Raw genomic sequence first — 18,380 nt, 5'->3', positions numbered from 1 at the left:
TATCACTTTCCAAGGTGCCAAATCTTAATGGAAGGAAAGAGCTTCATCTTTCCCTCACAGAGCAGCTGGTGGGTTTGAACTACGGACCTTGTGGTTAGCTGTCCAAAGCTTACTAGACAGTGCCACCAGGGCTCCTTTTGAATCCTTCTAGGCCAAATGAAATGAAGCCTGTTTTGCCATCCAGGTAGAACAGGTATTAAAACCAGAGATTTCCTATCCCGACTTGATTAGCTTTAACAATTTAAATTGGTTGGAGAAGGGTAAAATAAAACCTAATGGGTTTTTTCAGAAGATGATAGTGGAAATACAGAGTGGTATTACCATAGAGACCATTGGGTACTCACTGGCGCATGTGATCCAGGTCTCTTCTGAAGGGTTAGACATTCTCCTCTTCCATGGAGATGATGAACACTGCCACAATGTGTCAGGTCCTTTTGGACATTGAACATGGTCCACCCACATGGGCCTGGGTAAGGTCGTGTCTGAAGGTGCAGGACTGACACTCCCTTTGTCTGCACAGCCCAGTTGCCTGCATACGACTCCCACTGTGGTTGGAGACATCTCACTACTGCCAACGCCGCCCCAGGCTCCATTGTAAAACACCTCCAGACGCCCTGCACAGGACTCTCGGCTGGTCTTGCTGGCCAGCCTCAGAGCCATGAACTCTGGCGTAAAATAGAGAGGTAGCAGTTACACATCTTTTCTGAAGATTCGGAGAACTCCACCCTTTACCCCAATGGGACAATCATTTTCAACTTCACTCTTCAGTAGCTTCTTCATGATTTAGTAACTTTTAGTAAAACACAATGTTCATTCTACAAAATATTTTTATTTCTTTCTAGTGCTGGGCTTGGCACTCAGGTACCTCTTTAGAGTAGGATCAATAACTAATTTTCCAGATTCCCATTCAAAGACTTGTAGCGGTTTCCAGCTGAATAATTTCGATTGTCTGTTTCAATTGCTTTTTTTAAATTAAATGAATTAATGGTTTGTTTATTTGTATTATTTTCAGGTCAACATTCAACCTAACTCAATTACCTTACTACATTTTCAATATCGGTAATGAAATGATTTTTCAGGTCCTAGTGTGAAACATGCTGGAACTTAATCTCTGCTCCCTGTGCCCTACCATTTCCTGTAAATCTGCAAAGATATGCAGCTGATTTTTGGAATATAAAATTGTCTTCGCTTTATTTACACTAGAATTTCTTTTCGTTTTTCAGTTTTATTGACATATGATTTCCATAGCGTACATTTCGATGGCTTAAACATATTAAAAGAGTTGTGCAAGCATTGCTACAATCAATTTTAGAACCTGTTCTTACATTTTTGTGCTCATTATGATTACCTCCCCACCTACCTCCAGTCTCCCCTTACCACGATCTCAAGAAACTAATTCAGTTACTGTCTGTATAAATTTACCTCTCCTGGAGTTCATATAAAGAAAATACAACTTCCCCTGTTCTCCCCCCACCAACAACAATCACAAAATAAACCACAGAAAGATCACAACCCAAAAGAAATCAGAAAATAATAAAAACTAGAACAACCTTAAGCTTGGTCCCAAGGGAGAACAAAGGATAAGGGGCTCAATTGTAAACTAATCACATCAGCCTGGAGACACTTTCCAATGTATTCTCTCTTCTAGCTAGGTGAGTCACATGTCTAAATAATTTTTTCAGAGAGTAGAGTCTTATTGTGTGGCTCTTTTATTCTTACAATTTCCTTGATAGTTCAAAATGAGTGAGCAACAACAACAACAAAAATAAATATGAAGTACTGGGCTCCTTTGAAAAAATCACGTAGATGATACCGAAAAATCAACAACGTATTGGGAGCAGGGAAATCAGATGGGTGGAAATGTAACAGCTAGAGTGGAATTAAAGCCAATGCATTGTGACAAAGATAACCAGTGTTACTGAACAACAGGTGTAGAAATTGTTGACTGACTGGAAACCCAAACTGCTGTATAAGCTGCACAGAAAGCAGGATAAAATACAGGGTTTTGGGGCTTGGGGTTTTTAAGTGAATGACCAGGAATGAAGACACTAAGCGTGAAAACCAAAATTTTGTGTGTGTGGCTTTAAAACCAAAGAGCTCCTTTCCTATATTTTTGGTTTTGCTGTGCATGTCTCTACCTGCTTTATGTCATTAAATAGCAATGGTATCACAAAATCTCCTGGCAGATAGAATGATGGATTTCCACTAGTAAGTGAATCATGGTATTATTTCCCCCAATATTACAGCCGAACATGTTTTTCCACTTCCACAATAGTTTCTAAACCTGCCATGCATACAAAGGAAGAGCAACGCTCTCGTCGGGCAAAGTTTGTTCTTAGAACAGGTATGCCTTCCTTATCCGCCATGAAAAAGCACCTGGAACCGGACATGGTCCTTTTCTCTGAAGAATGGTGCACTGAGTGGATTTCTTCTCCTCTTCTTGAATATGCTTTTGGATTATTACATGGTGCCATTGAACTCTTGGCCAGCATGCAGCTCCATGTTTTATAAAACAAATTCTCACGTGTGTGTGTGTGTGATTTTCACAATGTGCAAGGCTGTTCTGGATTTTTCCCTTTTAAATATTTTGCATATGAGGCAGCTCTAACTGATCAAACCCACACTTCTGAGATTCTGGCTTTTGTAGTCATTTCCTTTGCTTTTCAAGGACTTCTCTCAGATCAGTACTCTGCCTGACTCCCCTCTGCCCCGCCTTAGCCCTGTCCTATATCACTGTGACCAGAGAGTATATGTAGACTTTACCTGAGCATATCACTCCTGCATCTTCTTTATGCCTACAGTTGTGTCGCCCCCAGCCGTGTGAACGGCACTGCCAAATGTGAGATTCTTTTCCACTGCAGTCCAGCTCATCCAGCCAGATGGGTCCCGTCCCTTCCCCAAAATGACCTGCGGTTGTGGCATTAATGGCCACTCCACAGGCCAGCTGTCTGCACACCACATGGGCCTCATTCATATCCCAGCTGTCATCGCAGACGGTGCCCCAGGAGCCCTCATGGTTGACCTCCACTCTCCCAGCACAGCGACCGCCTCCATTGACCAGGCGAAGTTGACCACTCCCTAAGAAAATAATTTAAAAATGAATTCTATGTATTCCTAAAGACAGAGACCCTCGCAGCACAGTGGATTACACATCGGTGTGTTAAGCCCAAGGTCAGCAGTTTGAATTTACCAGTCGCTCGGTGATGAGGCTTCCTGCTCCCATAGAGGTCTGCAGCTTCCAAAGCCCAAAGGGACAATTCTACTCCACTCTGTACGGTCACTATGGGTCGGGATTGACTTGAGGGCAATGGACTTTATTCCTAAAGGTTGAGGTCACTTTCCTAGGCTGGTCAATGATTCTCACCTATGCAGACAGCAGCACTTTCTTCCAGCGTGGGGGGAGCGCTCGTTGGATCCGAGGAGGATGTGTTGCACAGCTGTACTGTCTGGGTCTGGTTTCCTGTGAACACCAAGTTGCTTAGTCATTCAAGCCCCAAAGGGTTAAGAGGAAGAAAGCAAGTCAGGCGAAGCATTATACAAATGCGCTGGAGACAGTCAATGTTTTCAAGAAAGAAAGAAAAAAAGAACTGAGGGTCAACCACATGGGAGCAAGGTGCTTCGGAAAAAGAAGTCCTGGTAGCATAGTGGGTGAGGAGTGGGACTGGTAACCTCAAGGTCAGCAGTTAGAAACCACAAGCTGCTCCGCTGGAGAACGATGAGGCTTTCGACTCCCGTCAAAGGTCCCACACTTGGAAACCTACAAAGACGGTTCTCCTCTGTCCTACAAGGTCGCCATGAGTTGGGACAGACTTGATGGCAGTGATTTTTTAATTGCAGGTATTTTGAGGAAGACATGGCATATAGTCAGTACAAAAGAATTTCCACTGATCAGCTTCCAATTTGTTTTACTCTGGCTTGTATGCTGCTCTGATGCTGAAAACTACACTGCCAGTATTTCAAACACCAGCAGGATTGCCCAGAATTAATAGTTTTCAGCAGGGTTTCCAGACTAAGTAGAAGGAAGAAACTGTCCAATTCTGAAAAACTAGCTACTGAAAAACTTTGAGAATAACAGTGTTACATGATCTGATACAGTGCTAAAGGATGAGCCTTTCAGGTTGGAAGATACTCAAAACATGACTCAGGTTGGAAGACTCCTCAAAGTAGAGTCGACCTTAATACGTGGACGAAGCAAACCTGTGGGGACCTTCATTTGCTGACATGGCATGATCCACAATGAGAAAAAACAGCTGCAAAGGCCCATTCATAATCAGAACGTGGAATGTCCAAATTATGAATCTAGGAAAATTGAAAGTGGTCAAAATGAAATAGAATAGTTGAAGACAGATATCCTAGGCATGAGCGATCTGAAACGGACTGATGTCCATGTGGCCTACCATGCTGGGAATGACAAGTCGAAGAGGAATGACAGCCACATTCATCGTCAAAAGTAGCACTACAAGATCTAGTGTAAAGTACAATCCTGACAGGGATAGAATGAAATGCCTATAAGCAAGACCAATTAATACAATTTTTATTCAAATGTATGCACCAACTACTAATGCTACAGATGAAGAAATGGAAGACTATTTTTACACCAACTTCTGCAGTTTGAAATGGATCAAACATGCAATAATGATGCATTCATAATTCCTGGTGATTTGAGCCAGAACCTGGTGGTCTGTAGACCGAGATGTTTCAACATGTGCAATAATGGAAGCACTCTAGGTCAAGTACTTTGGAAGAAAGCTACCCAGCACATGGACTGGAAGAGATCCATATTTGTGCCCATTCCAAAAGGTGGTCCAATAGAATATAGAAATTATCAAATAATATCTTATCATTAATGTCACAAGCAAGTAAATTTTACAGAAGGCAATTAAAAAAGCTATTGTAGCAGTACAACTGTAGTGAACTGCCAGAAATTCAAGCTGTATTCAGAAGAGGATGTGGAAAAAAGATACAGCAGGAAATACCAGAAAGATCGTTTCTTGTGCTTTATTGACTATACCAAGGCATGCAATTGTGTGAATCATAACCAATTAAGGATAATATTGTGAAAAACAGGAATTCCAGGCACTTCACAGTGTTCGTGTTGAACCTGTGCATGGACCAAAAGACACTTTTAAAAACAGAATAAGTGAACACTGCATGGTTTAAAGTCAGGAGAGGTGTGCATCAAGATTAAATCCTTCCACCTTACTCAGTTTGTGAGCTGAGTAAATAATCAGAGAAGCTAGACCATATGAAGACAAATGCAGTGTCAAGATTGAAGGAAGGTCAGTAACAACTTGCAATATACAGTTGGCACAATTTTGTTTGCTGAAAGTGAAGAGGAAGAGGAAGTAAAGAGGAAGTATTTACTGATGAAGATAAAAAAAAAACTATATAACCTTCAATATGTACTACATTACAACATAAAGGTAACAAAAATCCTTATAAGTGGACCAATAAACCACAGTGTGTTAAACTGAGAAAAGATTGAACTTGTCAAGAATTTCATTTTACTTGCATGCACAATCAACACCCATAGAAGCAGCAGTCAAGAATCAGACGATGGGCAAATTTCTGACACCAGGCCCCTGAACGTAGAGATGTCACTTTAAGAACTTAGGTATATCTGACCTGAACCACGATACTTTCAATGACCTAATATGCATTGGAGAGCAAACAGAGAAAAGAGAATACGGAAGATGCCTTTGAATCATGATGTTGACAACGAATATAGAAATTACCAGGAACTGCCAAAAACTGAGCACATTGGTAATGGAAGAATAACAGCCACAATGCTCCTTAAAACAGGGGTCAGCAAAAAAAAAAAAGACTCTCAACAAGATGGATTGGTATGATCACTACAATCATGGCTGAGGATGAGGCCGGGCAGGGTTTCCTTCTGTTTGCACAGAGGTTGCTACGGGCCAGAACCTGCTTGGCAACACCTAACCACAAGATAACGATGAGGTCCATGAAAATGAACTTCACCATCCTTCTTTAAAGACAAACGAGGGTAATATTCTGGGACGCTTGTCAGAGGGTCTCTCAAAATGGACCATTTCTCTTTCTTTTTGTTTTTCATCCTCATCTGTACAACTGCGCTTAAGGCACACCACCATGCAAGAAGTCCGTCGCCGGCTGCCTGGCATTCTCTTACCTGAGCAGATGACTGAAGCCACTTCCCCGGCGGAACAAAGTGGTGCCCCCAGTGCAGTGACTGGACAATCTCCCATGTGCTGCTCAGTCCCAAGGCAGTGAAACACATGCCTCCGGATCTGCCCATTTCCTTTCCCAAAATGTGCTCCTCCGGGGACAGAAAGGGCGATTCCACATTTAAGCTGCTTGCAAATGACATGGGCATCTTCCATGTCCCAGTGGGAGTTGCAGAGGGGCCCCCAGGTCCCGAACATCTTCATCTCCACTCTTCCTTCACAAGAGGTCTTGCCATCCACCAAGTGCATTTCTGTGTATCCTGGAAGAAGACAATGGTTTTTAAAAGCAGGCTGTGACTACCTACCCCCCAGCCCTTTCACAGTATGGGAGCAGATTGAAGATGCTCTCTCGGTCTCACTTGAACAGATGACGCCAACATCCCTGTTGTGGCTACAAGTCCCGGTTGGGCGAGGGGCTACTGGGCAGAGAGAGAGATGGGACTCATCGCCCCGACACTGGAATTCTTCAGCCCAGATCTCTCCAGTTCCTTTTCCAAAGTGAGCCCCTCCCAAGATAGAGATGGCCCTGCCACACTGTAACTGCCTGCACAGCACATTGGCAGCTTCAAGAGAGAAGTCGGAATCACAGACGGTGCCCCATGCATCTCCATGTTTCACCTCAACACGACCAGAGCAGGGCATGTCCCCTCCGACCAATCTGGGTTCCCTGTGGGCTGAAAAAAAAATGACATTCAGTGCGAGAGAATATAATTCCAAGGTCTTCACTCATGATGTGATAAGGCAAGGAGGGAAGAGTTGGAATGAGAGACCAGGGTGCTCACTGATTTTCCATACTTGTTCTCAGTTTTTCTGCCTAGAGTTGAACACAGTGAAGTATAGGTCTCCTCACTCTTCATTAAACCAATCCAGTCAAGAATAGGCTAGAACTTTGGCTGCTGGGACCAACCACGGCTGAAGTCACCATAACACCTCATTCTGTCCGGGATTTTCCTTGCATTATTTAGAACATTGAAGACCACAGACATTGTGTCCCCACCATCTCTACCTCTTAGCTCTGCATTCAGTCTTCTACCCACTGCAATCTGGATTCGGCCCCAACCATTTTGAATGGCTTTCAATAAACGGTTTCAAGGTACTTCCGGCTTTCAAAATGAACCTTAGACCTTTTCCATCCAGTTGGCACCTGGTAAACTCAATGTCAAGGAACCTTTGTGGCACAGTGGGTTAAGCATTGGGTGCTAATGGAAAGGTTTGTGGTTTAAACATACCAACCACCCTGTAAAAGAAAGGTAGTCTGCTTAAAAAAAAATAACGTACAGCCTTGGGAACCCTATACAGCATTGCTACTCTGCCTGATAGGGTCGCGATGAGCTGGGATGGACCCAGTGAGAGCAGGGTTTCAACTAGATATGGGTGACTCTTGTTGCACCTCCTTTCAGGCTGACAAGGCCTTATCAGAACTCTTTGCTTATCACCAAATCCAAGGCCTGGCCTCAATCATCTTGTTAGAGTTTTGAGTCTATTGGCGAAGACAAAAATAGTAATCATAATAATCATAACAAAAATAGCTGTCAGCTGCGGTCAAGCTAATGCTGACTCATGTGTAGAGTAGAGGCGTGCTTCATTGATTTGTCAATGGTTATATTTTTGAAGTTGATTGCTAGATTTTTTTCCTGCAGTATCTCTGAGCACCTCAGACTGTTACCCTCTCGGTGTACATAATCCAGGGTCTCTATAATAGAAGTAAATGAACAAAAAACAGAACTGCATTGCCATTGAATCCATTCCAATTCAGAGCGACCCTGGGTCAGGCTTCTGAGGTTGTAAATCTCTCAGGGAATAGATAGCTACACCTTTCACTTGCGGGGTGATGGGTGATTGGAACCTGGTGGGGAGTACTCCAAGCTTACCTTGAAGTGCTACCAGAGGTCCTATGATAGGAATGGCAGCTGAGATTTTGAATCACCTGTTGTGGGATTACTGTGGGGTAGGCATTGCTTTGGGTTCATGTTTTCTTTTGAGGAAACTACAGCCGGGAGAGCTTTCGCAGTCCCCAATATCATCCAGTCATCAAAATGAAGAAGTGCTGATGAACACACATTCCTTAGCATAGTTATAACCTTAGCATAAAATATCCGATTCCTACTACATCACCAATTATACCCTATGCCCCAGCCTACAGATCCCTGACCCTGCTTCTGTACTTCCTGGTTTATGATGTGTTTTCTGGCTTTGTGGACCTAGAGAAGGTTCCCTCTTTTCAAGACCGATCTGTTTCTCATTCTGGGCCCCCTCCCTGAAAAGCACACAGTTCAGTAGAGCTGCAAGCATTCAAATAATAATTGGATGAGTCCTTAAGTAGAAATACAAGGCTGTGTTCGATACCAAAGTGACAAAGAAGTCAGTAACTCAGTTTAGGGCTCTGTAGGCCAATATGATCATCTAACCTGAGGTCTAAAAACATCCAAGACTGAGTGTGGCAAGTAAAGATGTGAAAAAGCAGTTTAAGAGCATGGTCATGATGTGACGTGATATAACTGAGGAAATGTAACTAATTTAATGTAGCCAGAATTTAACATGTAAAACAAAGAAATGCCAGAAATAAAGCTGGAGAAATGGAGCTCAGATTGTGCTAAATTAAGAAGCACAGTCATCCAAAGAACTAAAAGTTTCTTTTAAAATAAAAACTTAATCTGTTTCTGTTGAGTCCTTTTTGACCCTACAGAACAGAGCCGAAGCACCCCATAGTGTTTCCAAGGCTGTAACTCCTTACAGAAGCAGACAGCCCGACCTTTCTCCCAAGGAGCATCTATCTGGTAGGTTTGAATTGCTGACCAATTGGTCTTCAGCCAAGTACTATAACCACCACACCACCTGAGCTTCTTCTCTTTTAAAATACTCGGGTGATCCAAAAATCTTGGAAGATATGGACTATTTTCTTTAAATCTTCTTTATTTTAAGGAAGGAACTGTATTTTAAATTGGATCTCCAAAAATATTTGCAGATGCTTGCTGTCAAATATCACACGTTCTTACGACCCCCTGACGTGACTATCAACATGATCCAAGTAACAGTGCAACTGCCTAAAATGTCTTAGAAGACATTCTAGATACGGTTTTCTGCCATATGTAAAATGTCAAAACTTCACCGACTTATCCATCAAACCCATACAAAGCAATTACCTATACAAGTTTGAGAAGAAACTCTAAATACAACTTAGCGTTTAGAGCAAATAGCAGCTCTACAAAGGCAAATAATTAAAGACTCTAGAGTTGGAAGGTCCTTAATTTCTTCTAGTCCAATTGTTATTTGAGGAGGAACTTTCTCAAAGATATCACTGACTCATACGGACTCAGACCCACTCCACCTTTGAAGAGATCTAAATCATTAAATTAAAGAGTTGCTTGGACCAAGCTTTCCTGTAAGCTCGGGCTCCCCTATCTGATTCCATCTGAAGCAAAATAAAACAAACCACAACCAGAGAAAGAAAGGTGAGAGAGAGGAGCTATCGTCTCTTCCATGTTGAAAACTATAAAGCACTTGAAACAAATCCTTTCTATGCATGGCCTCTTGATTCCTATCATATCTGAGTCCAAGATAGAGAGGAAATTCTCCTGCCCAGAAAATGGAATTAATCCACTTCTCTTCCTAACTATTAGGAATGTTGAGACTCCATACTCACTCAGCTTTTATTCCATGAAACTACTAGTAATGTATTGATTTACACTATGAGTTAATTTTCTTATATTATTTACTATACCTATATGGTGGGAGTCTAGAAAACTAAGCCAGTGAGAGATTTTTTTTTCCATGCTAAATCTATAACTGTGTTTTTATATAAGAAAGATGAAGTGATTTTTTTCTGCGTGGAGTTAGGACCTTTCATCAGAATGTTAAGCTTTCCCTTACATGAGTAATTAAGTCTGTATTAATTTAAGAAATAATAAGTTATAATCACTACTTTTTGTTTAATAGCAGATGAATCTTACAATGTGATTTAAAGAAACATGATTACATTTTGTTAACTTCATATTTTCTAGACTTTGAAACATATCTCAAAAATAAAAATAAAAACAACCCAATAACAACAAGCCCAAATCACTGCCACCAAGTCAATTTTGATTCATAATAACCTTATAGACAGAAGTGTTTCCCAATCTAAGCAAAAATGTAGCACTGCTCAAAATAAACTTTCTTAAGGTCAAATGTCTTCCTACTGCACATTTACAACAAGCACCAACCAAATGTCTGGAATTCAAAGTTCTTTTGTAACCAAGTTTTCCCCGATCCTTCTGACCAGTTCAACTAATCCTACACACCAGATAAATCATTGCTTTATCTCTGTAATCTTCCTGCCTTGTTGAGTCCTTCTGGCCATTTCCAGCCATATAACCCCTCACTATGAAAAAGCATAACTGTATTTTCACAGACTAGAGAATTTGTGGTTTGGGCCTGAGGCACAGATGTGACACTTCCATCATTTCTTCTTGGAGATCTTTGGAAAACATCAATCAAATCAAAAGATAAAATTGCAAACACAATATCTAGTTAAACAAGGAAAACACTAAAACCCATGAGTCAAAATCTTCAGAAGAGCTTCTGAAAGCTTCAGAGATGTAACAAAGGCATCTATAAAAGAGAGCTGAGAATGCTCATGACAAACAGCAGACAAAAACATAGCTCTGTAATGTAAAATATGCATTTTAAATTATGAACTAAAATTTGTTTACAAGGCTGGTGCTAAATGTAAGAGCCCTGATGGAGTAATGGTTACGAGTTGGATTGCTAACTAAAATGGCAGCAGTTCAAAACCAGCAACCCTCCGAAGCTGTTATAGTTCCAGAAACTCAGGGGGTCCTGCAGGGTTGCTATGAGTCGGCATCATAGCAGAGAATTTGGTTTTGGTTTGGCTTTGTTTTTCAGCACAAAATGAGCATTAACACAGGTAGGACAAATAAAGCTCTCCTTTACATTAGAAAAACAAACAAGCAACAACAAAGAACACCTCGTCACTGTCTATCTCCATGTGCTGGAGATAATGTAACCGAAATAACCTGGAATCATAGTTATGATTTTATACTTGGAGTATAGAAGATTAAAAGGATAAACTTAACTTGAATAGTTAAAACTTTGTCAGTTGGGTCCTCATTTTGATACAGGCTGGGCCTGACCTGTTTTTCAACATTTTCTATATTTGTTTGTTTATTCACATTAGGGTTTATCTCAGAGGTGTATGTCATTGGGGGTCACCCGCTTGAAGTTGTGTTATATGTTGTTCTGTGTTTTGGTACATGAAACTCAGGACTGATGAATCTCTAGGGACAGCAAGCAAAATAAGGGCTTATAGGGATTGGGTACAGTCGTGGTGGGGATGAGAGGGGGGGGTAAAAGAGAGACGATGTCAAGGAGTCCAGGAAACAAAAGAATGTTTGGAAACGGACTGTGGTAGTAATTGTACAATACTGCTTGATGTGATTGAACTATGGTATGGTATGATATATGTATTAAATCACAAGAATAACATTTTAAAAATAATAATAATTCCTCCCAGCCTAAAATATAACCCTCCTGCTAATACTCATAGCTTCTCCAGAAAAATCCCTTGCTACATTGATGAGTATGGAAATGAAGGATCTGTAAGGAGTTATGAATGAAGCACAGAATAAGATCAAAACAGAGAAAGAGCAGGATTTTTTTTAATTCAAAAGAAAAATTGGGATCAGAAATCGATGAAAAGTGTGATAAAATGTTTTGTTGGGATATTTTGAAAACTTGATGGAGTATTAGTGTCTCTGAAACAAGTATACAAAACAGAGGTCAAAGAACTCACAAACTGATATCAAGACGACAAATAAACTGTTAGGAGTAAAAAGTTTAAAGAAAAATGAAAACCAGCACTGAAACAAAAATAATTGGAAGGAGTGTGGACTGCAGGACAGAGTTGAAAAATTAGAGGATATGAAGAAAGTGTAAATGAGAAAAATGAACGAATAAAAGATTTAAAGTATTAAATGCAACAGAGAGAAAATAATAGAGGAAAACTACTATATGTATAACGGAGGTTCCTAAGAAGAAAACAGATATATTGGAACAGAATAAATATTTAATCATATAGTTGAAGGAGATTTTTCTGCTTGAATTTATACTTTGAAAGGTCATATCCTGGTCTATAAAGAATAGCGCACACACAGAAATAAAAAACCCAGAACCTTAAATTAAAATTATTAAAGGAAAAAGGTCAATTCAGAAAGGGGTAAAAATCAGAGTAGTTTCAGACTTCCCCATAGCTTCATTCATTGAGCTTTTTTTAAAAAGTGGGGCTGGAGGAATTTAGCAACACCTACAGCGCTTTCAAGTACAGAGAGAGGCCGAAAGGAAAAGGTCTACTTTCTCTATATCCAACCAAACAAAGTAGTTGTGAACATGCAAGAAGTGAAAGAACACTATTTTTAGTGTTCTTGAGTAGATTACTTGAAACAAACAGTATAGATTCGTGAAACAAACCTGAGCAAATCAAGAAATGACCAGGAAACCATCGTAAAGGAATCATGGCAACCTTTGCAACTGCTTAACTGTAACCTTGGAATGAAAGCAAATGTGAGGATTGGAGTGAAACAATAGAATGCAAACATTGCTATTCCTAAACATGTTTGTATAAGTAGTCTTAAAAATAAATAAGCATATACATCCAGGAATTTAGTAGTTTCAGGTTAAAAGTCATCATGCTCGCTACCACTGAGTCAATACTGATTCATAGCAACCCCCAATGGGTATCTGAGACTGAAACCGTTTACCAGAGTAGTAAAGCCCAGTCTTTTGACCGTGGGGTGGATGGTAGTTTCAAACCGCTGACCGTGCGGATCACAACCCAACATGTTACCACTATACCACCAGAGTTCTTAGAAGTCATCATAGAAAGATGAAAACCAAATAATGAAGGTATAACTATATTTTAAGAGCATGGAGGTAAATATTTTAAAATATAATTTATCAATATTGAGTGATAAGAAAGAATAGAGGGAAAAGAAAAAATACATTTTCATATGATATAAATACAAAGCAAAAACAAAACCTCATGGCTATCAAGTCAAAGCTGACTCATAGCGACCCTGTAAGACAGGGTAGAACTGCCTCCCTTTGAGTTTTTAAGACTAAAAGCCCATCTTTCTACTGAGGAGTCACACTGGTGGTTTTGAAATGCTGACCTTGCAAATCCCAGCCCAATGAGTAACCACTACAGCTGCCATTTCATAAGAAACAAGGGATCATATAAATTATTCAGCATTGTAAAAGTTTGATAGGTTTGCCCTACAAAATATCAATTCCATCCTTATTGCTAGACAGAATGCGGATTTTATTATTAGCAAGAATATATTCTTTTAAAGTACTACATTTCTGTGCTCTCTTTTAGAAAAGCTGGTCAAGAATGACAAGAATGACAGAGGCTTTTTTCTTGAAAAGCTTTTAAAAGGGAGATGACTTTTCCTTCTGAGCTGTAAAGCAACTCTTAGGAAATTGGTTTTAGAGTAAGAAGGCAGAGGATGTCTGAGTCCCTAATGCTCCAGGAGAAGTTGTATAAGATCCAAATTGTCTTCGTAGTTTTGGTTTTGTTTACAAGAGTAAAGCCATGCTCTTTAAAATTATGCTATTTGAGATAGATATTATACAACTAAACAACTGAATGAAATTCTAAATAATTTAGAATGTGCGTCACTAGTAATCACACCTAAATTGTGCATGTGGTTGAATGGAGTTGATGGAAAACAAATACTGATGACTCAGATATTATAGACTGGAAAGTTAGTGAATCTTGTCATCTATGGTAGGATATAGACAGATAAGTACCACTTTGAAAAGCAAGTCATGTGTTTTCTGAAGCTACAAAACCAAAGAATATATCAGGAAATCTAAAAAAAAAATCTTTGAAATGACAATCTGCTGGTATAACCGGATATTCTTTGCCATCTGTAGAGAGAAGTAAATTCAGGCCAGAAATAACTAGACTGCCAGCAGAAACTGGAGTATAAATATTAATTTTGTAGGGGGAGGTGAAGGGAGAACAAATCACTGGCTAGAGGATAGACAAATGTAAACTTGAGTGAAGAGGAAGACAATATGCAATAAGAGGGAGGTTGGCAAACAATTATAGAAACAGTAGGGGTGCAAGAGTTAAAGGCAACAGAGATTAAAACTGTTCTGCGAAAATTCCTCCAAGAATGGTGACCTCCCGAGGTGTGGAAGGGATCGGGTATCAGGCATTAAAGAACTAAAAATCATATCATTGTGTGCTCACCTCCCTGATACAATCGCTGAAGACAAATGGGTGCATAAGCAAATGTGGTGAAGAAAGTTGATGATGCCTGGCTATCAAAAGATATAGAGTCTGGGGTCTTGAAGGCGGCCATCTAGCTCAGAAGCAACAAAGCCCACATGGAAGAAGCACACCAGCCTGTGTGATCACAAGGTGCCCAAGGGATCAGGTATCAGGCATCAAAGAACAAAAATCCTATCATTGTGAGTGAGGAGTGGTGCAGAGTGGAGACCCAAAGCCCATCTGTAGGGAACTGGACAGCCCCTTACGGAAGGGTTGGGGGAGAAGATGAGCCAGTCAGGATGCAGTGTAACAACGATGAAACATACAACTTTCCTCTAGTTCCTACGTGCTTCCTCCACAACCCCCCACCCCTCAACCCCCGCCCACTATCATGATCCCAATAACTGTACCTTACAAGTCTGGCTAGACCAGAGGATGTACATGGTAGACATAGGAAATGGAAACACAGGGAATCCAGGACAGATGATCCCTTCAGGACCATTTCTGAGAGTGGCGATACCGGGAGGGTGGAGGGAGGGTGGGGGGGAAAGGGGGAACTGATTACAAGGATCTACATATAACCTCCTCCCTGGGGGATGGACAACAGAAAAGTGGGTGAAGGGAGATGTAGGACAGTGTAAGATAAGACAAAATAATAATATTTATAAATTATCAAGGGTCCATGAGGGAGGGGGGAGTGGGGAGGAAGGGGGAAAAAATGAGGAGCTGTTACCAAGGGCTCAAGCAGAAAGCAAGTGTTTTGAGAATGATGATGGCAACGGGTGTACAAATGTGCTTTACACAATTGATGTATGTGTGGATTGTGAAAAGAGTTGTACAATAAAATGATTTAAAGAAAAATTTTAAAATGGTAACCTATAATAGTTCATAGATAGATATGTGGGCTGAACAGGTATGGAAGGGAGAGTGGAAGTATTCCCAACGAATATATACAGGTGTGCCTAAGGATATTTATAACTGGGTATTTACCTTTGCTAAAAATATATCAATGTATGTGGTGAAGCACAGAGGGACGAGTTATGAAAATGTCTTAGATGCAACCAAACACCCAAGGAATGAAATGCTAGGTCTGGGGGCTCAGGACCAGGGTCGTGGAGGGCACCCAGGTCAATTGTCATTGCGTAATCTGAAAAGATAATGTTCAACATCCTACTTTGGTGAGTAGTAACTGGTCTTAAAAGCTCATGGTCTCTCCATGACCTGAGGCACAATGAGTGATGAACATCAAAGACATGAAATCAATTAGTTTAATGGACTGATGGACCATGTGAACATCAGTCTTCATAACGTGACTTTAAGACAGAGGAACTAACTAAATGGTGTCAGCTACCACCAGCAATTGTGCCCAAAAGGCTTACATTAGAGGGTCTGGGATAAAGGAGGAAGAAAAGGTACAACAAACCCCAGAGTCCAAAAAGACACAGGCTTATTGGTCAAATAGAGACTAGAGGAACCCTGAGACTATGCCCCTTAATCACTCATTAGATCTGGAAATGAACTTACTCCTTGGTCTCAATTTACAGCCAAGCAACAGATGGCTGGGTCTACACGGGAAGCAGTAATGAAAGGGAGGTACCACCTCTTAGGATACTTAACCATTTAGAATCAATAGGGCAGCATTGGTTCAAGAACCAAGGTCAGAAAGTTTAGGAGAGGAGTAGGAATCACAATGGGAAACGCAGGGGAAAAATGGAGTAAGTGGTGTTATATTGAGAGGATTAGAATGGAGGATATTTTGAAGATGTGTATGGATTGTTGAATGTTAAACTGGTGACCTGTTCCATAAACCTTCACCTGGTTCACTGTAAAGCATTTTAAATACAAAATAAAGTTGATGTTTTAATTGTGAAAAAGATTGTGAGGAAGACATTCCCTTTCTGCAACTGCTATATGTAGTTAATTGAGAGTCCTCTAACTTATAGAATTGGAAAGGAAAAAAAGATGAAATATTTTTCACCCAAATCCATGTGACAATAAATAAAGTTGAGACTAAGCAGCTTTTATCTTTCACGGAAAAAGGCACTAATTTACTGGCGGAGATATGATTTGGGTCTTGCCTTTCCCCTTATACCCAGTTTCAAATGACCTGAGGGCCGTGGGCAATAATTATAAAGGATGGGCTGGTCACAGTACAAATCAAAGTATGTAAATATATTTCCCCCCCAACGATGGTACTTTTCACCCAGCATTGGGATTAAAGCAACTAAACTAGAAGTTTACTTAAATTTGAAGGAACTATTTTGCCAGTCTAGAGGGAAGCTGGCACCAGCCAGCTGGCACTCAATCCTTAATGCAATCCATGGGTCCTGAAACCAATGCCGGCCCAAAGTAGTAATGAAATGTGTGTGCGCACACACACACTCTCCAAACAGAACATAGCTGGGACCATGGAGACTAATCCCCTAGAACGAATGGCCCAGAGAGAAGCATGTGATCCTGTGAAGGGACGTTGGACAGAGTGCACCTTTCAGACAGCAGTCTTGTCTGTCCCTTTGGCTTACCAAAGAGCTCACTCATTGGCAGAGTTGGGAGAGCTCCTTATTCTTGTGCACAAAGAGTTCATAATCGTTGTAGTAAAACAACCCTGGGTGTTTCATGGTGACCAGGAACTCTCCATCTCAGCCTTGAATTGTTTCCTTACTTTGCTTATTGAAATGAAAGAAAACACGGCAAATTTTGCCCTCTTAAACCACTGGTTTTTGGCTTTGTTTTATATGCTGCTGGTCTTACTGCTAGTTAGTATAAAATACAATTAAGAGAAAAAATCTAAAGCATCTAAATTTAAAAGAAAATTACTACACATATGTATATATGTATATGAATATGCCAAGATCTCAAATAAGCCATATAGTGAAATATGTGCTGGCTTGCACCATAATATATAGTATAACAACATTTTGTTATATTCTATGACAATATAACAATATATAGTTTGGTTAAGCTAAGATCAACTATGTTGCTTATCTCAAAAAAGTTATCCAGGTGGATTCCTTTTTAAAAGAAATACAAATTCTAGGAAGAATATAAATGATTCACCCAAAATAAATTTCATAAAGGTTAAAAATAAGAGACTACAAAGAAATAAATAGTGCAGTATGATATTAATCTCAGACAAGTTTGATTCAGAACAAAAACTATCCAACCATGAAATAATTAAAATTTTATAATACTGAAGAGAATAATTCACAATGACCATATAGCAATCATATAAAGAGCTAGGTCCCAGGTTCATAGAGCATCAACAGGGACAAGCAATGAGACAGGGGAATGTGGCCACCAGATGGGAAATTACCTCAGCAACTGCCAGAGAGGTTCCACTAGGAGGGAAATCCTCCACTTCCTAAAAATGAGAAAATAAACTTAAAAGATAAACATACTAAGTGAAAGATCAGCAATACTAATTGACGGAGCCCCTTTACCATTAACTAGTAATATGAGCCACTTCTGTGCAGTCCCCCCCCCCCCCACACACACACACATACTAACACACAAGTTGCTCCTTTGGGGCACCTGAGCCAATCCAGCCAGCCAAACTTCTTACCTCATTGGCCTCTGGTGGCCCTGTGTGGATAGCAGACTATGTGGGCAATTTGGTGTAGACATTCTCAGTACTCAGGCAATGCTTTTTCACCAGGTTTATCCTTTTCCCTTGGTTTCTTCTCTTGTACTCTTCTTTACCCACCCCAGCCCCACACAGCTGATGCATGTACGCAATAATACTATCAAAGGAGCAGGACTCTCACCCACAAGGCAGTTTTATTTTTTACTTATTTGCTTTGGTTTTTGTATTTTTGTTCTATTATGATGCTTTTATTGTTTTTCCCTAGTTCTCTCCTACTTCCTTTTCCCATGTGAACCCCCCTGCCACCCCCGTCCCT

The 18,380-nt window shown here is 40.4% G+C and overlaps 1 protein-coding gene across 1 annotated transcript in view; it reads right to left on the bottom strand.

Moving 5' to 3' along the window:
* Positions 1-18,380, bottom strand: part of CD163 (CD163 molecule) — a 42,237-nt gene that overhangs the window by 10,149 nt on the left and 13,708 nt on the right. The window contains exons 7-11 of the mRNA XM_030887242.2: positions 6,566-6,880; positions 6,152-6,466; positions 3,365-3,460; positions 2,764-3,078; positions 345-665 (exon numbers count right to left, since the gene is read on the bottom strand). Of these exons, the coding sequence (XP_030743102.2) occupies positions 345-665; positions 2,764-3,078; positions 3,365-3,460; positions 6,152-6,466; positions 6,566-6,880 (1,362 nt within the window). The remainder of the gene's footprint in view (positions 1-344; positions 666-2,763; positions 3,079-3,364; positions 3,461-6,151; positions 6,467-6,565; positions 6,881-18,380) is intronic.

The sequence above is a fragment of the Echinops telfairi genome, unplaced genomic scaffold (assembly GCF_000313985.2).
Source record: "Echinops telfairi isolate 266 unplaced genomic scaffold, ASM31398v2 ScPeMD7_7356;HRSCAF=8355, whole genome shotgun sequence".
NCBI lineage: Eukaryota > Metazoa > Chordata > Mammalia > Afrosoricida > Tenrecidae > Echinops > Echinops telfairi.
This window is presented reverse-complemented; position numbering and strand designations above follow the sequence as displayed.